The sequence below is a fragment of the Excalfactoria chinensis genome, chromosome 14 (assembly GCF_039878825.1).
Source record: "Excalfactoria chinensis isolate bCotChi1 chromosome 14, bCotChi1.hap2, whole genome shotgun sequence".
Taxonomy (NCBI): domain Eukaryota; kingdom Metazoa; phylum Chordata; class Aves; order Galliformes; family Phasianidae; genus Excalfactoria; species Excalfactoria chinensis.
The window spans coordinates 6126940-6153689 of record NC_092838.1 but is presented as its reverse complement, the minus strand read 5'-3'; the positions used below and the strand labels follow the sequence as shown (position 1 = coordinate 6153689).

Here is a 26750-nt window from a genome sequence, read left to right as displayed (position 1 = left end):
TCTTCAGTTCAGAATCTCCAAGGTGAGTTACTTGGTGGAAATTGTATTCCTTGATCTGTGAGTCATGTAGCACAAACCCACCGCAGAGAACAATTACCAAGCAGCAGATGCTGTAGATCCTATGAAAAAATAAACCATGCCCTTAAAATGGCATACATGCGACCCTGAATAATGGGTGTAAGCTATTTCTGACCAGTATAAAAGTCCTAACTATACAGTCAGCAGGCATGCTGCCTTTGGTAGTAAAATTCAGTATTCCTTGTGTTAGTCCTAAATGGGCACACAAACACACACTTAACGAGTCTTCAGACTTGTCTGCTGTTTACACAGGTGCCTACATGAGAATTCAGAAACATTCCTGATACATCAACTCAGTGCCTTCACTGTTAGGAAAACTCAACTTTGAAGGATATGTAGTAAGAAAAAACTGGCACAATACCTTTTTTTTTCCCCCTGTACATTATGAGGTTCCTGATATTTCAGTTCTGGTCTATTTTTTGAAGGAATTTTCCATGCAGAAGGGCTTTCTATGTGCTGGCCATCTCAATAATCAGGAACTGCTTTCAGCAGCATTCACCTTATTTTCTGTTCAAATGGAAAAAGAAACACTCCAACAAATGACTCCTTACTCTTTCATGGAAAAGGTCAGTCTTTATTGTATTGCTTTCAGATCTGTACATAGGAACATGAACTTAATCTGCAAATTATCTTGTGTTAGGTAATGAATCCACTTAACAAAATTCAGTCTCTGATCTGTTTCAAAGCTTGCAATAAAGTTCTTACTAGTGCACTTCTTGTCATAATACTGCCCTGAACAGAACCTTGCGGCACTCCTGAATGTGTTCCCCTGAGAAAGCGCAGATGTGGAACTATTGGCTGGTAGAGTTTTCAATGTGTGAATGCAAAACTTGCTTAAGCAGCATGTACAGTGTGTCCATTCAGGTGAAATGGTATTTATCGAAAAGTTTATCAAATCTGAGTCATATCTTGATTTTCTTTGTAAGAGAACATAGCTTATATTAGTTGTTCGCAGTCCATCCCCGAATTACCTATGGAAGCCCAGAACTGTACATGAATCACAGCAGGTAGTGCACACTCAAGAGGCAACAGTCATGAGGAAAAGGTCACAGCTGACAAGGTCTGATAACAACTCTTCTCGTTGTCCCCTTGTCCTTCTTTTCACCTCTACATTTCAGAGTATTGTTTCTCTCCACAACTCGATCCATTCACCTGGTCATAATCCATTTCAGGTGTTTAATGCATCTGTTTAAAAAAGAACACATAACAAATACACAGTAATCCTCCAGACCCACGCTGAATGGAGAAGTCACTGTATATGTTAGATACAGCACTATGCCATCTGTTTCTTTCAAAAGTAAATCGATCAATAAATCAACTCTGTGAGGTACTCAGGTGCTGCACTGACAGCAAAGAATTCCAGGAGGACTTCATAACATTGAGTGTGCAAAAAAGGGCAGGTGACCTCACATGATGTAGTATAATCCAACTGAAGAGAAACAACCTACACCTGCCTGCATGACACTGATGTTGGAGCTGACAACTACAGCTTGCCATCACCATCAACGACTCCCTGAGCTCAATATCTCAGCTGTAGCACACAAAAAAGCCAAGAAAATTTTGGACATCATCATGAAGGGCACTGAGAAGGTGGTGGATCTAAACCCTCAGCTGACTTAAAAACAGCACAGCAAAATGTGCCAGGCTTCCAAAGCAAAGCATAAAGCTGTCCAACTAATGTTCCAAACATGGCTGCAGGCCTGCTAGACCAGGACAGTAACTTGTGGTGGCAGATGTTAAAAGCTGTGTGAATGATACAATTGACCGGGATATTCACTCCTGTGTTTCTATTTTATGCGAACCTAATCCTTAACAGAAAACCGCATGGCTGAAGTCATTGTTCACGATGGGCTGGACCAAAGGAAACACAGTGACCCTGCTCTGCATCCAGGCATTGTCTGCCTTGTTTCCCAGCTTTCTAAAAGCCTTCAGATACTGTGGCCTATTTGTGCTATGCTATCTGAGCAAGCCTCAGCTCCTTTTTCCGGGCCCTTCAAAGAGAAGCCTCAGATCAGCCACCTGAACTGGAGCTTTACACAGCAATACATCACCTGGTGCACATCATTATCGATTTTACCTCTGTCATATATGTGCTCCATTAGCCTTTGCTTTTTAATTATGGTCGTACTCTGTATAAATTAGCATCATTATGAGGGAAGAAAGACTAAGAGTTGGACGAATCAAATATACATCCTGAATTTCTCTAAACAAATTATTCTTTTGTTTTAGGATTGTCATCTGAAACAAAGTGTTGTTTTGCCCATTCTCGGGAGAAAACATATAAGAAGAAACAAACTGAATTCAACCTGCCCGGCTGTGGTTAGCGACACTGAATGGATGGTTCATCATTAAGCCACAACTCTGTCTTCTTTCCATCTAGGACAGAAATCCTGCAAGGAACCACTGGAATACAGCAGTGTCTTTACAGCAGAGCTGCCAGGTGAGTTCGAGCATTCAACTTCTAATAATGTTAGTAACACCTGAGAGTTCACACCTGTAAATATTCCAGCTGTTGCTCTTAGTGCTGTCATTACTATAACTGATAACAAAATAGACAAATTATCCATCCCATGGAGTCAATGATTCACCTCTTTCTTTGGCATGGAGATTCCTACAGATAAGGGAAGAGCATAGTGAAAAACGAGAGGGTTAAAAAAAAGTAACAGATCACTCTGCTCATTATTTGTATGATTCCAAATCAGAGAGAATTCTAATGCATTTACGTTCATTCTGGCATGGCTGCTGGTACCATTCTTCTGATCCACTCCTTTATAAGGCATCTCAGTTTCTGAGATGGAAGAGAAGCCCAGCTGAGGTAAGCTCACAGAAGCCAGCAGTGGCAGACCCAGGCAGGAGCCCAGCATGCTTATTTCCCTCCCCACTGGGCCACATTGCCTCCTGCAGACACCGAGCGCTCAGCTCTAATTGGCACTACTTTGATAAGCTGATGAGTACAGCTATTTCTTTGACTGATTCAGGATTTACATGCTGGCAAAGAGCAGAAGTGCTGAGTCACGAGCTTTTGGGTGCTGGATTCTGCTCAGCAAAGACATGCACTCTAATTCATTTTGAAAAACGAGCCATAGGTAACACTTGTACAGTAAGATTATGTAAATCGAGTACGTCCAATTTGGTTTTCATTATCAATTGCTCATTATCCCTCTGATTAGAGTACTTTGTGATGAGTCACATCTGATTTTAAGGCAGCGCAAAGACAACAATCACATCACCTTATTCCAGGGGACTTCAAATGTAATGAAGAATCTGGCATAGCCAAGGGAAAAGGATAGGTGCCATGAGTCAGCTCGATCCTGCTCAGCTCACACAGATGGATTTCTCCATTTGAGTAGGACATGAGGCTTCCTTGAGCTCTTGGTTGTCTATCTGCAACCTCTGCCACCATTATGGTTAGAAACCATATGTGTGTGCCCCCAGTGGCGCAGTGGTTTAAGCTGCTGCCTGCGGCACTGGAGGGCCCGGGTTCGAATCCCCCCTGTGGCGCAGGGGTAGAAGTGCCGCTTCGCTACACAGAGGGCTCGAAACCCGGGAGTTGGACTCGATGATCTCTAAGGTCCCTTCCAACTCGCACGATACTATGATACTATGATACTATGAAACCTGAACATAACTGCTTCTATTGAGTATATTCAGCTGAAGTTTTCAGTGCAAGAGAGAATACAGCTCTTCTGATCCACCTGCTATTTTACACTGAAATAAGCCTTTCCACATTGTGCAGAATGGCCTCTTGGGATTTCCTTCCTTTGTATCCCTGTTCACACATGCCACTCATCTCCTGCGTGGCAGCAACGCATTTCAAATGCAAGAAGCGCACCTGCAAGGCTTTAACTGAGGCTAACCACTGCTTTTCACTTGTTCTCAGTAATCGCTGGTGAGTCACATGAAGAGCATTCCTCTTATTCTTTGTGCAAAGAGCCCTACTCCTATCACATCATCCCTGCTGGGAAAGCTCAGACCGCTCTTCCTGTATCGTGTGCTGAATCCTCCGCATGCCAGCTCAAAGTGAGCATTCCTGTGCCCATGGCTTCACACAGGGAGCTGGTAGTGACAAATGCCACAGCACTGTGAAGAACTCCATAAACAGGATCTGAGCACAGATTAATTCTCATGGTGACGCGCTGAGCCTTGTTCTGGTAGCTGAATAACCAGGCAATTTACAGCCCGGCTGCTGAACATATAATTAAATATATAAATAGACGAAGCACAGTAATGGCGAATGCTTTGCTTCCTGGTAATGGAGGTTTGTGATTTGGTTCTCAGTGGAAACAACAATGTAAGATGACAGCTGCCAAACAACAGGGCTGAGCTGAGCGGGCCAGCGCTTACCTCTGAGCACGGGGACATCACTGCCATTTCTACATGTGGAGGTGACGTTGTCTTACAGTGAGAGTACCAAGCACTTTGCAGAGCTTCTTAACCTACTAATATAAAGGAAGATGTTCAGAAGCCCATTTGCTGACACTGAACAGAACGGTGCTCACATCCTGTGCTCTATTAAATGATGTGCTCGTGTAGTAGCAAGAATCCCCTGCGTGAGCTGATGTGGCAGCTGTTCTCTTTGGGTCTCCCAGAAAACCAGATGAACTCACTGTAACAAATCCTGGTCAGCAGAAAAGTCCTCCACCATCACCTAATACAAGCATTAAAAGATGTTCCTTTTCTGAATCCTTGTGCTAGGTGATGTTGGAGTGGTAAGATCTGGAGTTTGGGGAAGGTGTTTCTGAGAAGCCAAGGGTTAGGACTTTCTGCACCAAAGATTTTGCTTAAATTTCTATTAATCATGACGAATTTCTTCCCTGGAAGACAGAAGATACCAGTCTGAAGGATACTTAGGAAGGCTTTTGATTCCTATTCCAGCATTCTAACCCCATGTGTTGTTTGCCCAACTGAAAAGGGCTGAGGACAGCTACAGCAGCAGGCAGCAGTGAGGTGTGGGCAGCTCAGCTCTGCTACAGACCTGTGCCAGCAGAAGGGATTCTAACCCAGCCACTTGGGACGCACCAGACATGCCATCGCACACCAAATGCACCGACACTTTGAGCTGTTGTAACTGCAGCGGGATTTCTCCAGTAGCAAGAGATACGTGTATCTCCAATGCCACACACACCCTTCTGTGCTCCCATGTGCTGTTGTCCAAGCCTTGCTCAGCTGTATTGGTGCTGTCCATATTCATCCAACACCACCAATTGATATTTTCCAGGTGATTGACCAAAACCTGACACTATCACTTTATATGGAACCTTAATGAGAATATTTAGAGTTTCAACCCGTATGAAGGACTGCACTGTAGAGATGTGGTTTTGCTTTTATGGTGTGTTTTTTTTCTTCATGTGGAAGACACCAAAATAGCACCGTGGCAGGCAGCACTTGTGTGACGTGTTCACCAAGGTCACGTCTGTGACCTTACAGCAGAAACCCCCACCTACACATTTTCATGCAGAACTTGAAAGGCATCCTAACCTGATTTTCAGACTCACAGGCGATATTTTGCTTAAACATTCTGCTGGCAGATCTGGGAACGCTTAAACTGTGAACGTTTTTGTTAACACACATTTGGCACAGAACGTCCTCGCTGGAAATAGTGGTTCTCTCCCCAACTGCAGCTCAGTTACAAAACGCTGCATCCTTACACTTCCAACGTGTGCTACAGCGGTAACAAAACGGTTGATCAAACAAACCCTCGTTGCTCGGATCGCTGATCCCGGGCTGAGGCTCACGGCACCTTCGAGCCCCGGGCAGCGCAGCTGCTGACCGCCCGCGGCCGCCCGGCCCTCCCTTCGCGCTGCCCGCGCCCCGCCGCTCCCTCCCCGCCGTTCGGAAGGCTGCGGGCTGCCGGGAGCAGCCGGCTCTGACTTACTTCTGCGGCCCCTCCGCGGCCCGGCCCGGCGGCGGCGCGTTCCGGGGGGCGCCGCGAGGGGACAGGCGGGCATCCCGCGGCCGCGCCGGGACGGCGTCACTCCAAGTAGGCGTCAAAGACGTCCAGCTCGCTGTCCGTCTCGTACAGCGCGGAACCGGGGTCGGAGAGCACCCCCAGGTCCACCAGCGCCTGGTCCATGTCCTCGGGCAGGAAGACGATGCCCACGTTGAGGACGATGTACTCCATCAGGAAGGCGTAGTACAGGATCAGCACGTTGACGAAGAACAAGCCCACGTAGAACATATAGGGCAGCACCAGCAGCGCGTGGAAGGCCCAGGACTCCAGCGAATCCAGCCGCGCCGACACCGCGGCGGGCATGCAGCCGGGGCTGCGGGCCGCGGCCCCCGGGGCGCAGATTGGGGACGGAGCGGACCTGCCGGGAGAGGCGGCACCGCCGAGCTGCGGGGCGGACCGCGCGGCTGCCGCAGCCCCGCCGCCGGCAGAAGGCGCTCCGCGGTGCCCCGGCCGCCGCAGCGCCGCCGCCTCCCGGAATCCTCCCTCGAACTCGGCGGAACGACCCCGCGGGCGCGTTCCCGCATCGGGGCCGAGCACCTGCCCCGCGCTCCGCCCCGCCGCGCCGTTTTACCGCCGCGTTCCCTCCTGCCCGGCCCCGCGCTGCTGCTGGCGGCCGCGCATGGGGGGCGGTCAGCGCGGAGCGGAGCGGGACGGGGGGCGGGGAGAGGCGTCCTGGGCGTCCGTCAGCGCCTCCGCAGCGGTGTGCGGGGCTCGGCCTGCGGGGCTGTCCTGTACTGCTGTCCTGTACTGCTGTCCTGTATTGCTATCCTGTCCTGCTATCCTGTATTGCTGTCCTGTATTGCTGTCCTGTACTGCTGTCCTGTATTGCCGTCCTGTATTGCTGCCCTGTCCTGCTATCCTGTATTGCTGTCCTGTATTGCTGTCCTGTATTGCTGTCCCGTCCTGCCGTCCCGCAGCGCTGCGGGGCTCCCTGCAGCATTCCCTCACCGCGCGCAGAATCGAAGTGGCGACTGTAAACTTTGTAATTTCTTTATTTTCTTTCACACGGCTTTATTTTCTGATCCGGCTCCATCCCTTCCCCCTCCCGACACGCACAGCCGCAGCTCCTCCCGCACGGCCGCTCGGGGCCGGCCCTCTCCCCGCTGTCCGCTCCGCAGCCGCCCGCATGAGGCTCCGAGCGGTGTCAGAGCCCGCGCTGCCCCGCTATGGCAGGAAGGAGCGCGCAGACGGGCTGTGCCGGCTGACGCTGACTCTTGTCGTTTACATTCACCTACGGAGCCCTGAACAGCTCCCCGCAGCACCCCGAACTGCAGCCCCGCAGCCCGGCACGCAGCAGGGCCGTCCCGGCAGCCCCCGCGGGGCGGAGCGTCGCGGTGCCCGATGGGAGCTGCAGTCCGCTCCCGGGACAACTTCCCGGCGTGCCCCGGCCGCGCGTGCGCAGTGCTGTGGGTGCGCGCCGGTGTCCGTCAGCGCCGTTGTGAGCCGTACGCGGCCTCCGCCGCCCGTCCCCGCGGAGCCATGAGGCCATAGACCCCGCCGAGCGCCGCTAGCATGTTCGGCCGTTCCCGGAGCTGGGTGGGCGGCGGGCACGGGAAGGCCGCCCGCAGCATTCACTCCTTGGACCACCTCAAGTGAGCGGGGGCCGCCGGAGCTCGGCGCGGCCGTGAGGGGAATGGGGGCGGCGGGCGGGAGCGGCGCTGCGGCTGTGGGGGCGGCGCGGGGCGGGTCGGAGCCGTGATGTGTGGTGCTGTGTTGTGTGGTGCCGTGAGGTGCCGTGAGGTGCCGTGTGGTGCTGTGAGGTGGTGTTATGCCGTGAGGTGCTGTGCCGTACCGTACCGTACTGTACTGAGGGGCTGCAGTCCCGGCGCTTTCCCGCCCGTGCCTTTCCCGTCGTCTCCCCTCGCCGGGTTCCCGTACGTTACCGCGGTGTTCTTGTCCCGCCGTTCGGCCCCGCGTTGTGCCGCGCCGTGTCTGCTCGCCCCGGAACACCGCGGGGCAGACGCGCTTCCGTGAGGTGGTGCCGCGCTCGTGGCCGTGGCTTTTAATTTGTAACGACGTCCCGGGAAGCAGAGCTTGAGAGGCGATCAGAACAAACAATATCGCATTCCTTCCCGCTGCGGCTGAGCGCTTTTCGCTGTGTGGGGGCACGCTGCGCTGCCCGCCGTGCTGCTGGAGGCGGCGGAGCGCGAAGGGCTCGTGGCGCTGCCGCTGCTCAGCGGGGTAACGCGGCTGCACGTCGCAGCGTCTCTTCCGAGCGCTCCGCTGCCGGGAGGTGGATTAATGAGGTCCCCTGTGACGGCGTTTCTTTCTGCTGAGCGGGAAAGGAGCAGCGTGCTGAGAAGCGCTTTCTAAATGAAGTTGCTGCCAATACGCAGCTCGAGGAGAAACGTAAAGCTGGTCGTTCTTTGTGACCGGTCAGATTGTAAGAGAGCTTGGATGGGGTCTGACAGCACTGATCGGGATGCACTCACACAAGGTTTGGATCTCGCAGTTGCCGCTATCACAGCGGTTTATGGCTTCTGGTCCTTACCTGAACTAGAGAAGTGTTTTAAACCAGACAGACTGCACAGCAGTGTGTGACAGGGAAATCAGGACTATAAAACAAAGCGGTGCGCAGTGAGTGAGGCAGCAGCAGTGCAGGAAGTGATCCAGGAGGGTCAGGCTGAGTGGCACTGCAGGGAAGAGCCACGCTCAGATACAGACATAGAGCAGTGTTCTCATTACAAGAGGTGGTTCTTTGGTACTAGTCAGTGCTTGGGGAGCTTTAGGGTCTGTCTGGGTTCAGTAAGGGTTCTGATGCATGTTAACATTCAAAGACACTGAGTTGAAGGTTAGAAGGAAAAGGCTGATGAGAGGAATGTTTGAGGCAAGAAAAATGTGGTCTCGTGTTTCCTTGTAGCCACAGAGGGTAGAGCAAGTGATATCCTGCTGGTGGTTTGCATCAAAGAGTTGCGCTGTGCTTGTTATACCTGACTTCTTACATGAGAGCTGGAGTACGTATTTCCCTGCTAAAGCACCAGATAAGGTTGGGGATGTTGAGTGTGTCAGGGATGTAGCAGTCAGCCCTAATGAGCTCACCTGCCTGTGAGCTGTCTGTGTTCCTGCCTCTCCAACTCCAGCAGAATCCCACCTTGCGTTCCTCATCAGTGAGCTGTGCAGAACTCACTGAGCTTGCTGTTAAAAATTGGCTCAGTGTATAGGAGGTACATGATGGTTAGTTATGAGAGCAGAGGAACCGTGTCCCTTAGGGAGTACTTGTTTTATATATATATATATATATATATATATAAATGTTTATAAAGGTAGAGTTCTGCCTAAGTTGTAAACAAGACACCTGTTAGTGAGAGTTACTGCTTTTAATCAGCAGGTGTTGGATCTGGAACTTCCGTTTCTGTTAGTTTGAATGCAGCTCGAGACTTGCTTGAGCAGATTGGCTAAAGGCACATTGAGGCTTTTTTCTTGTCTGTTTCTTTGCTAAGTGGCAGCAGTTATAGCTTAATCTGCTTTTCTAGCGGTGAAACAAGATTGGGAGAGGCTGTGAGATTGTGTGCTGTGCGCTGTCAGTGCTTCTGGTGGATTGTTTTGAGCGCTTGGCACATCCGTCCCCTTTGGTGAGCAATGGCTGGGCTGTCGGGGATGTAAATGCAGGAAGCCTTAGCAGCTGCAGGCAGGAGTGCTGGTAGCGGCTGCTTGTGAGAGTGATCTGAAAAGGCCATTGCTTCCCTTGCCCTGAGCTCTGAAACTGGGCCGGAATCTGCTCCTTAGGGCCGTGCTTCTGAAAAGTTTGATTGAACGTGCCCTGCGCTTTCCAGCTTCAGTGGAAGGTGGGAGCATGATATCTGTGTTTCTAAATGCAAAGAACAATGTTTCCCATCTCTTGCCTGTTGTTACCTCCAGTGTGTTTCCCCTTGTTGCTGCTGTGCTTGGTATTTTAATTGTTCCCTGATAACTCAAAGATTTTTTCGTCATTAGAGCTGCACGCTGAGCATTTCTCCTGGCTTGGCCACATGCCCTGCCTGTAGCCCTTTGCCTGGAGGCTCCCTTCACAGCTGATTCATTTCCTGAAGCAACAAATAACCATGTAGCTACTGGTAGCATGAAGAAGGAAATATGGTTAAATCTATCGGTGTTTTTTCCACTTTCTGAGCACTTGACTTCTTAAACTCTTACGTGCTATTGTATTTTTTAAAGTAATAAATAGACAAGCCATTATAACTTTCTGTATGTGTGAGTTACTGTAGTGTGCTATTGCTTTGCATGTGGTCTCTAAATGGAAGAGCTTCTAGAATCTTACCTGTTTTGCTAAGCTGCTGGCAAAACCCTTCATCCCATGATCTGATCCCATCATTGGTGGTGCTGACAATTCCTGGTGGGTCTTTGCTTCATCTCCAGTCCCCAGCAGTGACAGAGCTGCCATAGTTCCTTTGAGGGTTTAGCATTTCAGAGCACAGACTTGGCTCATCTAATATCAGTGTGTAAAGATTGACTTGAAGTATTTATAAGAATGAGAAAACCTGCTTCTATGCAGTACTTCTGTTGCCATGGTACGGTCAGTTGCACGTCCAGCTGTGTTGTATCTCTGTGTGCCAGTGTGTCAGCACAGGGATCTGCAAGTAAATGAATTTGGCATAGTGTATTCCTGGCTATCAAACCAGTCTGGCTTCTTCAGAAGGCTCTGCATTCCGTCGCCACTGGAGGTTGGATAATGGCACATCAATCTTAGCATTGCTTATGCTGACCACAGCTCTGCAGCTGGACAGAACTTTATTCCCAGATTTGCAATAATGTGACTTATTGCTGAGAAATGTCATCATGGTTATGAGCGTTTGATGTCACACAAGCAAGCTAAGGTAGCTGTACTGTCATTACTTTTAAAATTACACTGTTGGGCTTAAACTCTCCCATCTTCACTGTGTCCCATCCTACTGTCAGCGTCCACAGAAGGAACCTTAAGCTGTGATCCACACATTAACTGCAGGGGATTTGTGGCACCCCTTTGCAGTTGTGGTGCAGCACACAGCCCAGAGTTATTGCAGCAGGAGATGTTTGAGTCAACAAAACCTTGAATGGCTTCAGCCTGAGCTGATTTCACTTCTGCGTTCAGAAAACAAATATTGATTTATGGGAGGAAAAACATGCCTGTGATCTGTACTTAGTAATTGAAGCTCTTGCAGTTTTAAAGTGATGTGAAATTTCTCTAATTAGTTTACTTATTTCTTATGTGACTTATGTGTGTCAAACTCTTATATCCTTCTTTTTTCAGTATTAATATTGTATAAATGCATTTAAAAAAACAACAGAGGGGGGAATGGAGTATTTCTTGTGCTTTAGTTTACCCCTCCTGTGTGCTCCTTGGACTTTAAGGTGCTTCCTGGGAAATTCCCTGTGTTGAAATGGGAAGCACTGAGGGACAAATACTGCATAGTTCTCCTTCCTTTGTTAGCATATGCACGAGCATTCCTACCTCACTTGGCTGATTAGGGGTTAGTTCTGCTTGTCCTGTTTTAACAGTTATTTTCACTTTGCTTCACGATTAAAAGGTAATTTGGGTGTTGTAAAACTGTACCGTGATGAGAAATATTGCTTGTATGTTTGTACCTACATTGAGTTAGTGACGAAAGACAGCTGTGGTGCCTGTAGTAGTGGCAAGGCAGTGTGTTAATTGTATTGTTCTTCTTTTAGGTACATGTATCACGTCTTGACTAAAAACACAACAGTGACAGACCACAACCGCAATCTCCTGGTGGAGACTATTCGTTCTATAACAGAGATCCTCATATGGGGGGACCAGAATGACAGCTCGGTGTTTGAGTAAGTATTTGCAGGCAGCTTTAGCTCTGGCTGTGGAGAATGATGAACTACGCAGATTCCTAGTTTTCAAAGATAAACTTTTCCAAGGCAGTTTCCTACTGATGGTCATGAAAATAGCCTGTCCTGTAGTCGAGAGCTAAGCAGGATCACATTCTTGTGTTATGAAACAGAATTTGCTTCTGTTTAATTCCAAGTTCCTTTTACACGCTTTTTCTGACTCACATCTTTTGACATAGGTACAAAAGTCAAACCTATTAGTGCTCAGATTTATTCTCTACCTCTGTTAAAATGAAATGATGTTCATTTGTTCATCCTAGTTTCTGTGATGCTCCTAAGGGATACCTTGTTCTAGCTTTGATACCTGTCATATTATTCTAATCCTTGTACAATAGTGTGGTAGTAGAAATAACTTGGAAAGGGATACTGATTCTTCCTATCTGTATGGTAGCTTCATGAAATTTCTCCCCGCATTCTCTTCTGGAGTGAATCTTAGAGATAAGCAGCTTTTAATGCAAATAAAAGCCTAAGGAGAAACTAAACGACAGAAAAAGAAAAAACACAGATACGTATTTGTGATGTCCTGCTAGGAAAGAGGCCATCATTGACTGTTTCAGTGTCCAAGGTTTTAGGGGTTTTGAAGATAAAGCTCTGCACCATATTCTTGCATAAATATAGAACACGTTGTTTGTCCAATTTGTTTAGAATTATCTCTGATGTGAGGAAAATCATGTTCTTGTCAAATACAGCAAGTCACCCTATGGTACCTCTTTATTTTAGCTTCTTCTTGGAGAAGAATATGTTTGTTTTCTTCTTGAACATCTTGCGCCAGAAGTCCGGCCGTTACGTGTGTGTGCAGCTGCTGCAGACTCTGAACATCCTTTTTGAGAACATCAGTCATGAAACATCACTGTGTAAGGGCACATTTTGGAGCTGTTCAGGATTAAATGATCCAAATCTGATTTAATATGCTTTAATTTAATAAAATTTAGTCCTAGTGTCCCTTCAGAACGGTCTCTGTGAATTCCTAATATTCTTTTTAGTTAAACACTATTGAACATGTTGCAATTTGACTCTTAACTTACCTCTTAATGTTTTTTTGTTAATACAGTAGTTGTTTGGTACTACTGAAATATTTTATATGTTTAAAGGTGTTCTTTAAGTCATCAGATTAGTCATGGTCTGAAATGTTTGCCTTGATGCTGCAGATTCTGCAGTGGAATTCTGTCATCTAATTTGTACTGAAACTGTTCTCCCACCACTGGGTCTGGCATTCAGCCCACTGTATTTACTTTGATGGTTTCAGAAACAGAGAGGAGAGAGAATTAATTACTGGTTAAAAGTATTCCATGACTAACGAGAAGAGGAAGTCATGTGAAGAGCTTTGGAAGTATATAATTTTGGGAGGGAAGAATTCTGTATGTGTGTTGTTATGAGTGTTATTTAGTACTAAACTGAGGAGGAGTGGTCTCAGTTAACTGGTGTTCTTGGGAGTAAAGACTGCAGGGGAACAGTAAACCACTGTTCCTGCATGCAGCCATCACTAGGGTTGTTTAGTTGTTATCTTGAAGCACTGGATAGCTTGCTGCTAGCTGGTATGTTAAGTGCTTCTAGTTACATACTGATTTCTTTAGATTCATTTCTGTAATGTCTCTTATTTTTCAGACTACTTGCTGTCCAATAACTATGTGAATTCTATTATTGTCCATAAATTTGACTTTTCTGATGAGGAGATTATGGCATATTATATATCATTTTTGAAAACGCTTTCCCTGAAACTCAACAATCATACTGTGCATTTCTTTTACAATGAGGTAAGTAATAAATGCAGTTGCTGTATAACGATGAGAGGACTTTAATTAAAAACAAAACAAAACAAAAAAAACCTGAAAAAACCTGAAGGCAGTTTGATTTTCTGTTTAGTCTTCTGGCTAAGCTTGTCCAACTTGCTTAGAATCATCTCTGATCATACTAAAATCATCTTCTCATTAAATGCAGCAAGTGACTTTGACATCTCTTTATTTTAGCATTTTCTTGGGGAAGAAAACATTTGTTTTCTTGAACATCTTGTGTCAGAAGCCTAAACTTGTCTAATGAATCATTTGTCCTGAATTTGTTTTAGTCTCAGTGATTGAGAATGAAGTTATGAGGATCTCTGCAGAAGCGTAGTGAAGCAGGTTCCTAAGATCTGTAAGATAGTGTTTAACTGGACTGCTCGAGCAGTTCTGAAGTCTGCTTTGTTGAGAATTCAGCTTGTTTGTGCCTTGTTTTCTGTTCCTCCACTTGATTTTAAGAGGCTTAGTCCTAGTCTGAAAAAAGCTGATTAATCAAAGGCTGTAGATGAAATGAGCTTATCCTTGCTTCATGCTGGGTTTTGCCAGAAGGGGGCATTAAAGCTCTGAAAGTGTGCAGAACTAACGTAGAAACCTCTTTATACTCAAAGCAGTTTATTTTAATTCAGAGCTACAGAGCCTGTGCATTATGAAATGATTTCAGTTACTTAAGTTGAAAGTAGAAGTGTTTGAGTAATGCTCAGGAAGTGTTCTTCATACAGAATTCCAACAAATGTATGGTCTGTGTTTTGGTTAATTCATTATGCTTTCTTTTCTCTTGTTGCAGCACACAAATGACTTTGCTTTGTACACAGAAGCCATTAAATTTTTTAACCACCCAGAAAGCATGGTCAGGATTGCTGTTAGGACTATAACTTTAAATGTCTACAAAGGTATGCTTTCCATATCTAAAGAAAAGGCATGTGTACAAAAAAACCTTAATTCATTGTAATTTAAGTTGTCTAAGGGGTTTTGTTTGTTTTGTGGGATTTGAAACTTCACCACATTGATGTGCCTCATACACATTTTGATTTTTATGAAACAGAACCCTAAACCTTTAATGTGTACTTGTAAATAATGCTATCTCATGTGTGAAACTGGTTGAAAAAATGTTTAAAAGAGTACCAAGCTTTCAGGAGGAGCTTTGGTTTATCTTCCAGTAGAGATTGTGGTATGACTGAATTTAAAAACAAAAGAAAATTGAGAATATAAAATATGTTGGTGTTTTGTTTTTTTCTTTTAATTTACTTATGAATTTGAGTTTTATAGTATGTGAAGCAGTGACCTTACTGGTGGTATTACTTCCTTTCAAAGTGCTTAAGAATGTGACTGTAGGATTCCTAGGTACTGCAGCCACTCCAGTGTGAAGAAGCAGACCTAGACTGTTTCTAGAGGTGCCCAATGAAAGTCAGGATGCTGCAGTAGCCAGTTACTGTACTGGGCATTCCAGCTGGGCATAAGGAAAGTGACTGCATTGTGAGAATAGGTAAACACTGCCACAAGTTTTCCTGAGAAGGTGCTGAATCTGAATTGCTTTAGATCCTAAAAACTCAACAAGATCCATAGCAGCTTGGTTCAAATGAGAAACTAAACCTATTTTGAGAATGGGTTTGCACTACCCAACCTCCAAAAGTCACTTCTCACCAAATTTTCTCTGCATCTATAAACTTTGTGAGAGATTGAAAGTAACAGTAATTTCTCTGGGAAAATATCAGTGATTTCTGTGGGGGAAAAAAAGTGTATCTGCATACCTTCCACTCCTGGAAGCAACATGCTTTACATATAGTAGTTTGAATTATGAAATATGTTTGTGCAGTGTTTATTACTTTTTAATACATTTTTAATGAAACTGCATTTTGAATTTAAACCAGTTTCTATCAAGTAATGATTTGATGATGGTTTTCATCAAAGAGTATAGGATTTTTTTTTTTTTTTAATTTATGAACAATTTACTTTGCAAATAGCATCTATAACAGGTGGGTTCTTTGTAGCATTGACTGCTAGAGACATTTTTTCTGTTGGACATTGAGGAAGAGGTACTTGGTACTTGTTTCCTACTTATCAGCTGTAAACCCAAATGTGTGCTCACAGAGCAGAGTGCAGGTTTCGTATCCTATTAGTGTGCATTTACGTGACTAAATGCTTTTATGGTAAAAAATATACTTCTCTAGAATTTTGGTTGAATGCTGTAGGAATGTGGAGGTTACAGTAGTAAAACAACTCAGATATTCAGGGTTCATAACTTTCTGACTCTCCATTTGCATATGTTCTGATCTAACTCCTACGCTGTATCTTTTAGTTTAGATGCTTTGTGCTTTAGCTTCTTAAATCCTTTTGGAGGATGTCACTATCCCGGTTCCTAATCCTGTTAACTGTTGTCTGTTTCTTTTGCCCTTCCTTCACTGATGATTCCTGTGTTCCTTAATGCAGTGTCATGTAAGTCTAACTGGCTTGACTTTTCAGCATTACTGCTTTATTCTTCGCATTATTTTCTCTTCTTTTTTTTAAGGAATGTGCTAAAAACTTTCTGAATTCCACTAGATTTATTTGCCTTTAGACATGTAAATATATCAATATGAGGCTCTTTCAAGCCAATTAAGAATTGATGTGATGCTTTTGTAGATGTCCATTTCATGCATAAGATCATCTCAGGTATATACTCATGTGAAAAGCTGGCATGTAATCAAAATTCAGAAGATTCTTTGTTGTATTCATTTTTTTAAAAAATCTTTACAAAAGGACTAGAAGCTGATTTTTCTTTCTTACAATTTCTCTGCAGTGGACAACCAACCTATGCTGCATTACATTAGAGATAAAACTGCGGTCCCTTATTTCTCCAACCTTGTCTGGTTTATTGGAAGCCACGTGATTGAACTAGATAACTGTGTGCAGACTGATGAAGAGTAAGCTTTTTAAAATGTCATTTATTGAATGGAAATGCTTTTCCCAGACATTGATGCTCACCTCACATCATCATTTGACAACCTGCCTTTTCTTCATCTTCATTTTAATTTTGCTGAACTTAGTAGGAGTTCAGAAGACAGGGATGGTATTTTGTGCTTCTTAGTTTTAGTAACTCTTGTGTTTCTCTTCTGAGTATCATCCCAGCAGAACAGATCTCAGACAAAGATACTCTAGGAGAAAAAAATTAGCTGGAAAGATGAACTTTATTTAATGTGAGAACTGTAAGCAATGAAATTCCCACATTGTGCACTATTATCAACTGTAGAAATGTTTTTTTTGCTTCTGGTTAAATAACCAGAGGTAAACCAAGGTTGCTTGCTTTATTCCCCACTCACAGTGGGTGATTGTTTCATACTTCCTTAAAGTGAAAAGGTAGGAGTGTAATAAAATAGATGTGTTTTGTTTTTGGGATGAAAACCTTTTTTTTTGTGATTGATTTCTGAGAAGATTCTGGCAGTAGGAAGCAAAGTTTGTTAAAAGTACTGCTTCTGGAAACTGGGGAAAAGACTTTATACGTGCTCCTTAAAGAAAGTATATGCCTGAATGCTGTTTGGTAGCACAGGGCAATTAATAGGACATGAATTATTAAAGTAATTAAGTTTTTAAAAGTTTTATTTACCTGAGACTTTATCTGCTCTGTTTTTCAGGCACAGGAATAGGGGCAAGCTGAGTGACCTGGTAGCAGAACATCTTGACCATTTGCATTACCTTAATGATATACTTATCATTAATTGTGAATTTTTAAATGATGTGCTGACAGACCACCTACTTAATAGGCTCTTTCTTCCCCTCTATGTGTATTCATTAGTAAATCAAGATAAGGTGAGTACATGCAAATTAATAAGTTGTAAAGGAGTTGTTTGCTTTCAGAATGAATAGCAGTTTGTTAAACAGATGCATTCCTTGGTAGGGTTTGTACTGTTGATGCCTATGTTTGTATGTTGAATCAAATAAGGACTGTAGGGAGAGGGGGTATGTTATGTTTTGTTCATCATTATTTAGTTGATCTATTAAAATGTCTGTCAACATTGTTTTTTTTTTATTTAGATGTAATACTTCATTATTTCCAAATAGCTAATTCTTTAATGAGCGTTATCAGAAAAAACTCCTTGTGAAGGAATGGTTGAGTAGGGAATACCAACTTACTCCTGCGGTGTTTATCTGTTGCAGTGTTACTAAACAGGCTCTGACTGATAACAAGCAGAAGCCATTTTTAAGCTTGTAGACTGTGAGGTATTCTTAACTGGAGAGTCTTCATTTGAAATTGTTTACCAAAAAGTAAATCTGAAAGAGCTAATGGATATTTTGTGATGAAATGTATGCAACAACATAGTATTGAACATTTTGTTTAAATAAAATCTTAATCGGTGCTTTAACTTTATGGAAATAAATTGTTTTCCATAATTTCTTTTCCTTAGGGTGGGGAGCGTCCTAAAATAAGCCTCCAAGTTTCTCTCTACCTTCTTTCTCAAGTGCGTATTTGAATTATTTTGTCCTATTTCAGAATGTGTTTTGCAGTACTGTTATAATTTGTGATATTAATTACCATATTTTGATCTATTTTGAGAAAACCGTTTTTTAAAAAATTGACAAACACTGTTGAACATTTTCCAGTTTTCTTATTAAAAAAAAATATATATTGCTCATTTTTGCTTAAGACAGAGTAAGTAGCTTTGTCAGTCAGTATTCCTCTGGGAATCTTGTAGCACATGATGACAGGTTTTGGAGCATCCATTACAGTTTGTGTACAACACTGGGTAAGCAGTGCACAGTGGAGTCATGCAGCATTTCCGGACAGTATTTGTAAAATTACAGATGAGGTTTTCCTAGACATTGTATTGCAGTTTGAATCTACCTAAATTTGAAATATTCTCTTGAGTAAATAGAGGGGGCATTGATCTGTTTCATGGCTTGTGTTCTTCTTTATTAAAACTAGGTAGCTTGAAATGTATCTGTAGAGAGAATTATGTTCTATTGTGTTTTGAAGCAGATTTCATGAGCTATTAGTGTTAACCATTTAATGTTACTGTCTGTGTAAACTGAAGATAAGTGTTCAACAAGGACATGAATGAAAGTATGTTTGGTGACTGAAGTAGAGAAACCGTGTCATGTAATGTGCATCTAATATTTCTTTCCACCTTCATTTTAATAGGTTTTTCTTATTATACATTATGCCCCTTTGGTGAACTCATTGGCTGAGGTTATACTTAATGGTGACCTGTCAGTGTTTTCTTCTAAAGCTGAGCAAGATGTTCAGAAAAACTCAGTAAGTGTTCAAGTAATACTTGGATTTTCCTTCTTTTTAGAGGCAAAAATTCTATTTGAAATACCAGTAATATCTAGAAAGTAGCTAGAAACACCAGCATCTTGAAACTGGGAAGTTAAGGTGATTGTGTTTAGGAGATAAGAGCAGAAAAAATTGTTAAATGTGACTGCAGAAAAATGCTCTGCGTGTCTTGCAACATTACGTTCTTACTTGCCCACATTTCTCCCTTCTGTGGTGGTCAGACACGACAAAGTCTTCCAGTGCTTTTATAATCCAGCCCGTGTTCAGTTCTGGCTATTGACATTTTGCCAGTGGAGCTGACTGAATGCTTTGAGATAAAGCAATCTCTTATTTGTGTTAGGAAATGTTTGACCTTCTACTAGTTGCATACTGACTGTTGTGTGCTACTTGTGCAGAAGCAGCTTTGTTACTAGGAAATTTGTGGCAAAGGGGTGAGATAGCATATGTTCTATAAGGTTTTTTCCTGTTCCATTTACTGCACAGAGTTGCAAAATATCTGTAGCACGTGTTCGTGTGCTTACATTAATGTGAGGAATATTAGGGGTTTCCTTTAAATGTCTGTTCATCTGCTCTCATATTTATAATGCTGTTCTAGGTTGCTGCTTCTTAGTGATTCTGTGACCTCCTGCTACGCACACTGTGAGCTGTCACACGGGAGCAGCTACCAAATAGGATATGACTGTTTTTTTTAGCATAGACACTGAGCAAAATTGTACCATAGGTGGAACTTTGTTGCCACGCTCGGTGGTGCCATGGGCGCAACTGTATTGTTTAGGAACTTGAGTGTATTTCATATTAATACATTGTTACCAATAGACACTTCTGATTTTGCTGCCTTTATCCTGTTTACATACAATCTTTCAGTTTTATTTGTATTAACTGCTTTACCTGTTAAGCAAAATTCAAAGAAGGGAAATACAGTTTTAAGAGCCCTGCACTGTTAAGCTGATCGTTTGATTTATTCTTTTTTTCAAAATGGCATCCTTCTTAATGACAAGTCCTTATGTTATGCTACTTTGGGTACAACTTTCACTGGTTTGGTACTGCTTCTCCAAGGTCTGCTTTCCTGTATTTGAAACTCATCTGAAATTTAAGTTTTTTATTTTAAAACTTTGTGTGAAGTGTCTTTTATAGAGTTCCAAATGCTTTGCTTACAGCTCAGTGTACAATCTTAATATTTGTAGGCGAAGTCAAGTATCAGATGTTTCATAAAACCAACAGAAACACTTGAGAGGTCTCTTGAAATTAATAAACAGAAGGGGAAGAAGAGAGTGCAGAAAAGACCCAACTATAAGAATGTTGGTGAAGAAGATGAGGAGGAGAGACAATCTGAAGATACCCAAGATGACTCAGATAAAACTAAAAGCACAGAAGCAAGTTCGAAGGGCATCAGAACAAGCAGTGAAAATGAAGGTGTGTGCATTAGCAAATAAAAATGCTACTTACATTTTGGGTACTTAAATTTACTGTGTACATCTAATTTTGATCTATTAGATGGCTTCGTGTCTTGTTGCAGTAGGTTAACATGGAAATACTAATTTATTTCACTCTCTTTTGGCTGTGTGTTTTTCTCATGTTAAATCTTTCTACCAGGAGGTGTACTTTTAGTCTGATTGAAAACCATAAAAGTGCTTTTTCATCTTCTTGCTGCCTTTGTGCCTTTGATTATGGAGAGCTTTATAAGTAGGCCTCATAACTTTGCAGCTTATTTTACGCAGTAAGGCAAATGGTGTGGAAGATGGTCGGGGTGTTCAGTGCATGTTTCAGTGATTCAAGTATGCTAAAATCCAAAATTTGATAATCCTTTTTAGAAAACATATAATTGTTCAAAATTGAAGAAAACATCTTAAGCTTAGATTATTTTATTGCTGAATTTCAGGACTTTTGATCTAATACTAGCCTTAAGAAGAACTGGTTCTATAAGATGAGTGGTCTCATAGCACATCGTAACTGTTTATTTTAGTAGTTAGCAACTGGTAGACACACGTACATCAGAAGATAGGCATATACTGAGAACATGTGGAGAATGGCATACAAGGAGTTAAAAACAAGACCTCACTTCTCGGACAGTTCTGTCCAAATATGGTTGTCTTTTTGATAAGACTTTCCAGGATTTTTGTTTTCCTTAAATCACACCAAATAGCTTATAGTACATTGTCTGCCATAATCTTCAGCATGACATGATCTGCTGAGTAAGCTGGTTGGTTTATCAGTCATCTTTGTCCAAGTTCATAAGCAAAAGCTAGTACTACCGAAAAGTCTGAAGCATGTGGGACTGGGTGCCTTGTTTGCTGTAATAGTAGAAAGCCATTTACACCCTCTGGGAAACTTCACTTCCCCTGTTAGTGCTCATCAATGTTTTCATGAATTTTTGTTTTTCTAAACAATGCTCTGTGTTTTATTCCTGTGGTTTAGAGGAGAGAGGCGTTACTGCTATTTATGTATTGAACAAAATAATTTGCATGTTTTCTTTTGTATGTTATGTGTATGTGTAAATTTCGTATAGCATTAAGTTTCATATGGGAGTGTAAGGAAGCATTCTGGCTATTATGAAGAAAAATTAGTCTACATTCAGTTATTTAAACTTTTTGAGGCTGTGGCTATGCCTCTTTTAGTTGCATCAGTGTCTTCTAATGCAAAGTGGAAAATGTAAAAGCTTGCAAAAACTGTTTGTTAAAAAAAACAATTTTTGTTTTATAGAAATAGAGATGGTGATCATGGAGCGATGCAAACTCTCAGAATTGTCCATCTCTGCTGTGACTGAACAGAATACAACAGATGAAGAAAAGAGTGCTGCTGCTTCTGGAAGTGAGATAACAAACTGGAACAGGTATGGAGACTGTAATGTCTTGCTAAATTGCTTCTGTATTTGCCTTCCTATAGACTTCCTCATCTCTCTTACGGGATGTCTCAGATCTGCCTGCAATTAAAATTACAAGTGTTCTCGTAGAACAATCAGATGGGAGGCAGTAGGAAGACAGAATATTGCTTCTCAATTTGGAATATGATCCAGTTTCTTTGTTAAGGTGGTGCTTTCTTTCACAGCAGTTGTGATACCTAAAGTTGGTAAAGTTGAGTTACAAAACATTAGCACAGTAAAAACAGGAACTTAAAAGTTTTCATTCCAGAACTTTCCAAAACCAAACTTTCTAAACCATCACTAGTGCTTAAACCTCGGAGGCCAAAACACTTCTGCAATCCAAAGCTTTAACTTTTCCACTCAAATGTTCTTTTCTTTTTCAATTTTCCCTCCTTTAGTCAGTTGTGTGTACGGTTCTTGACAGCTGGTTTTAGTGTAGCCAACCTTGCTCCAACTGTTTGTGAAAGTTAGTGAAAATTTCCTTCTTGCTCTAGTAGTAGTACATGCTTTTCAAAGTACTTCAATTTTAAGATAGGTCTTTTTTTCTTTTTTAATGCAACAGTGATTGCAGCTTCTTGAACTTAATTATGTATATGTGCACTTAAGCTGTACAGTGCTTCTACGTACATATTAAATGTGCTAGAAACAAACCCAGTAAGTGTATGAACAGGTAGTTCTTGGAAAAGTGTTATGAAACAATTTCCATAAAAATGTTTGAATTAATGTCAGAATGTAGTATGAGACAATACCGTAATCTGAGTACTTTCAAACAAGTTATATTTTGCTTTAATGCCTGAAAATGTGCATTACTGTAGACTTCTTTTATTAGCTGTGTGTAGAGCAGGATAGTTATTGATTTTCCTGTAAATGTTGTCTTATTCTTGACCATTTCAAAGTTTTTCCTTTCTGCAGGCCTTTCCTTGATATGGTCTATAATGCACTGGACTGTGCTGAAGATGATTACTACGCCCTCTTTGTGCTCTGTCTTCTGTATGCAATGTCACACAATAAGGGTAAGTCATTTTCCTAGACAAAGTAAATGAAATGTGGTCTTAGGTTTGAACAATCCCACAATGTGTTTAATCATGTTGTTGTTCATCCTTTTCCTACTGATAATTTTGCAAGTTGGTTTTGAATTTCTTTGTATTGCTAGTTACACTCTGCCATCTATGAAATGCACCTTGAGGCATACTCCTGTTTTCTAATCTACTTCATTTTCTTCCTGCAAAGGCATTGACCCAGTCAAGCTGGAGAGAATTCAACTTCCCGCTCAACATGCTGAAGAGAGAAATTCATATAATCATGTACTTGCAGAAGGGCTCATCAGAATAATGAATTATGCTGCACAACCAGGTATCATATTATAATATTTGTTTTTTTCACAAGCTAAAAAGCTACTTAGCCTCTTGTGTATGAGATGAAAGTGTCTGTTTAACATGCTCTCTGTTGAACAGTAAGTAAATATGGGCTGTGGAAGACAAATGCTGTTTTTTCTCAGTTATTGAGTAACCAGAAACTGCATTTCTGCTGAATAGTTGTTCGGATCGTGTTTTAAGTTCTGAACTGTTTTTCAAAAAGCATTTTTTTTCTTAATTACAACTGTTTTGTCAAATAAGGGATATTAGGCTTAATGAACTGTTCCATGGAAATGCACTTTTTGTTTCAGCCACAGCTCCTCTTGCCTACGGTGCCCCTATTAAAACTTTAATTGGGTGGAACCAGTTTCCCCTGCAACTGATGCACTGTTGTTATCAATTGCCTGCAGAATGAAATCTAGTGCTTGTTTAGCACACAGGTCTTCTCTGTGGGCTCCGCAATGGTTGCAGCTTTCTTCAGTCTGTACCCTTCTGCTGTGGTGTGGGGTCATTCATGGTCTGCAGTACAGATATCTACTCTGACATGGTTCTCCATGGGCTGCAGTGAGACAGCATGCTTCTTTAAAGGTCTTTTTCATGGGCTGCAGTGCCTGGAGCACCTTGTCCCTGTCCTTCACTGGCTGTTGTGTCACATTTTTTCGTCACATTTTTTCTCAAATTTTGTGTTTCTAATTTTTTAATAATTTTACGGAAAATATAAACTTAAACTCCCAATACTTTCTTTCCTTTTGACCTCTCTGGATTTTTGCATCCAGGCTTTGCCTAAATCCTCTGGATGTGAAGAAGGCCTGTGCTTTATTAGTATGCTGTATACAAAGCATCACTTCATCTCGTACCTTTATCCATGCCAGCCATCTGATCCTCCCCTGATCCTAGTATAATTCAACCTGTGTTTCCAATTAACTGAGGTGTTTGGTTTCAATGGCTTTTGCAGTGAAGTAGATCTATTACCTTCTTGTTGCACAGTTCTGTTTTTACCCAGTAACTCTTGTCGTTTACTTCTTGCAGCCATCCACACTATACGTCAGCATCAGCAACCACCCTTGTCAGGCAGGGTGTGTTTGACGGGTGCTGCTGTTTCTTATATTGAAATTCTCTTTTCATAGACGGAAAAATCCGTTTGGCAACTCTAGAACTTGGCTGCCTGTTGCTGAAGCAGCTCGTGTTTTCTAAAAATGGCAGCATAATAAAAGATGTTCACCTTGCTTGCCTTGAGGTTAGTATTTTTTTTTCCCATTGCTAGTTTTAGCATTACTTGTTTGCATCTTGCTGTGTAGTTGCACAAATGTTTTGGTTTTTATTGTAATAAGCTTAGTGTGAAACTTGACCCACTGGTCTTCCATTGGTGATTCCGTGCAGTGAAAGAAGCAATACTCTGTATGCAATTCTCAAGTCTTCTGTTACCTTACTAATTAACTCAGAAAAGTTAGTTTCGTTTTTCTCTCTGAAGATTGTATGTTAACCATCTCAGCAATGTGAAGAGAAGTACTTTTGAAACAAACATGCTCAGCTGAGCTGTAAGAGCTAGAACTACTATATCAAATTCTGTGCTGGAGGCTGTACGTATGGGGATATTAGTTGTTTTCTCTGTTAGAGGTTCTGGGCGCATTTGTTTTAATGTTACTTTTTATTAAATGTTGTTTGTTTTTTTTTTACTCCCTGAAAAGGTTTTTTTCTATTTTCTAGGGTGCAAGGGAAGAAAGTGTTCATCTCCTTCGCCGTTTCTATAAGGTAAATATGCAGAGGGTCACAAGAAACAAATCTTTACATGTGGATTTAAAATAAATTCTGTAGACCAATCTCATTCCTCAAGAAAGTGCTACATATTTGTTACAGAGAAGGAAGCGTTTTGTTAGACCGTTTCTCTCTTTCCTACATTTCCCATAGCCCACTGATGTACCCAAAAGGGGTCTGAGAAGTCCCCATAGGCTCTGCATCAGAGGACAGATGAGTAGTCATGCTTTTGTTGCAGCTGCTGTGCACATCGTGGAGCAGCCATGCCATTAGGAAGTTTCTTGGATTTTACTAACGGCTCTAATATGGAAGATGTCTCTTCTTGGCGTTACTTTTTGTTTGTATCTCATCCAAAATGATGGTCTGAAATTTTATTTTACCTTGTTTTGGGACCTCTGCAGCTTTTTTCTCTTTTTAAATGTCGTGAACAGTGAGCCCTAAATGTGAACTTCTTAGTTACAGATTTACTGCCCCTTATATAGACGTGTCTAAATTCTTCTCCAATTTGTGTTCAGATTCTCTCGAGGAAGAAGGTGCAGGTTTATTTTTAATTTCCAGTAATAAAAAATAGTTTAAAAAAAGTAATTTGTGGTGTGATGACCTGGGCCAGCTGCCTGACACCCACCCAGCTGCTCTTGCACTGCCCTTCCTCTAGGGAGAAAATGAGATGAAAAAACCACATGGGTTCATGTAAAGAGAGACAGATTGTTTAATAATTACTGTCATGGGCAAAAACAGATTCAACTTGGGGAAAATTTAACTTGCTGCTAATTAAGTTGGATCGCATGAAACAAAGACTAATGAAAACAACACCTTTCCTTCACCTCCATTTATTTCCAGATCAACTTCATTTCTTCATTCCCAACTCCTCTAGCTCTTGCCCTGCAAGAGGGATGGGACTCTGGGACTGTTGCTGATCTGTAGCAGTTCCACACTGCTGCTTCTGATTCTTCCTCACACTTTTCCCCTGCCCTAGTGGGGATCTTCTCTGTGGGCTACTGTCCTTAGTGGGGAAAAAAAAAAAACAATTGGCCACAGTGTGGACACTCCATGAACTGTGGTTTCTTCAGGGCTGAACCTGCTGTGCTGCTGCAGCATGGTCTCCATGGGCTACTATCTGTGGGAACCTTCAGTGCCAGAAGCATCTGCTTTTCTTCTCTCTCTATCCTTGGTGTTGCAGGACTGTTTCTCTCCCTTTGCCCATCTCTGTTCCACTACCTTTTTTTTTTTCCCTCTCCCTTACTCCTGGACAACATTTTGCTGTTCCTTACGTCTGCTTTGCAGAGGCACAGCCAATGTTGTTGTGGGGCCTGGTTATGATGGGGCTGTTGGAATGCTGGCTGTGGCCAGCCCCAGTTTCTTCCAGAAGTCACCCCTACTGTTCACCCCTTGCCACCTACACCCACTACACAAATAAAAGCAAACACGTCTCCTTAACCACATTTGTGGATTCATGATGTGTTCATATTTTTTTTTGGTTTTCGTTTTATGGAAGGGAGAAGAAATTTTTCTGGATATGTTTGAAGATGAATATCGGAGTATGACAGTAAGTGACACCTGTATAAGTCCCTCCAAAAATCTTCCAAACCAGATGTAACACAGAAACAAATATTTATTGAAAACTATTGAATGTAGCTGTTATATCTAGCAATAGAATAGCAGAATGGTTTTGTTCCTCTGAGGAACTGTCTGTACTTGCGCAGGTCGTTTGTGTGAAACTTTACAGCTCTTTATTAAATAAAAAGCACCGTCAGCTTCTGGAAGTAGGAATACAAACATTTCTTCATCCTAGGGACCAAGACATTAGATTGATTTTATTATTATTAATAATAATTTATTTATTTATTCTTCAATTGTTAAACAAAGTCATAATCTTCCTATGTTTGAAGCCCTGCAAGGT

At 42.4% G+C, this 26750-nt stretch overlaps 2 protein-coding genes across 12 annotated transcripts in view; one reads left to right on the top strand and one right to left on the bottom strand.

The window, feature by feature from the left end:
- Positions 1–643: 643 nt before the first annotated feature.
- DEXI (Dexi homolog) lies at positions 644–6915 on the bottom strand. Its single transcript, XM_072349010.1, has 2 exons — positions 5954–6915; positions 644–1263 (listed from the first exon to the last, which is right to left on the bottom strand). The coding sequence occupies exon 1, from the start codon at positions 6329–6331 to the stop codon at positions 6050–6052; it is 282 nt and encodes a 93-aa protein (XP_072205111.1). The 5' UTR covers positions 6332–6915; the 3' UTR covers positions 644–1263; positions 5954–6049.
- Positions 6916–7024: 109 nt separating this feature from the next.
- Positions 7025–26750, top strand: part of CLEC16A (C-type lectin domain containing 16A) — a 147288-nt gene continuing 127562 nt past the window's right edge. For 8 of the 11 annotated variants that reach the window (XM_072348999.1, XM_072349000.1, XM_072348998.1 and 5 more), the window contains exons 1-16: positions 7025–7620; positions 11672–11800; positions 12578–12711; positions 13463–13611; positions 14417–14522; positions 16409–16532; positions 17241–17415; positions 18012–18065; positions 18746–18859; positions 20065–20293; positions 21581–21710; positions 22653–22753; positions 22971–23093; positions 24223–24332; positions 24803–24847; positions 26346–26396. In XM_072348999.1, coding sequence (XP_072205100.1) covers positions 7541–7620; positions 11672–11800; positions 12578–12711; positions 13463–13611; positions 14417–14522; positions 16409–16532; positions 17241–17415; positions 18012–18065; positions 18746–18859; positions 20065–20293; positions 21581–21710; positions 22653–22753; positions 22971–23093; positions 24223–24332; positions 24803–24847; positions 26346–26396 — 1854 coding nt within the window. In that variant the 5' untranslated portion in view covers positions 7025–7540. The remainder of the gene's footprint in view (positions 7621–11671; positions 11801–12577; positions 12712–13462; positions 13612–14416; positions 14523–16408; positions 16533–17240; positions 17416–18011; positions 18066–18745; positions 18860–20064; positions 20294–21580; positions 21711–22652; positions 22754–22970; positions 23094–24222; positions 24333–24802; positions 24848–26345; positions 26397–26750) is intronic. The other 3 variants (XM_072349005.1, XM_072349006.1, XM_072349007.1) reach the window with 1 other exon arrangement.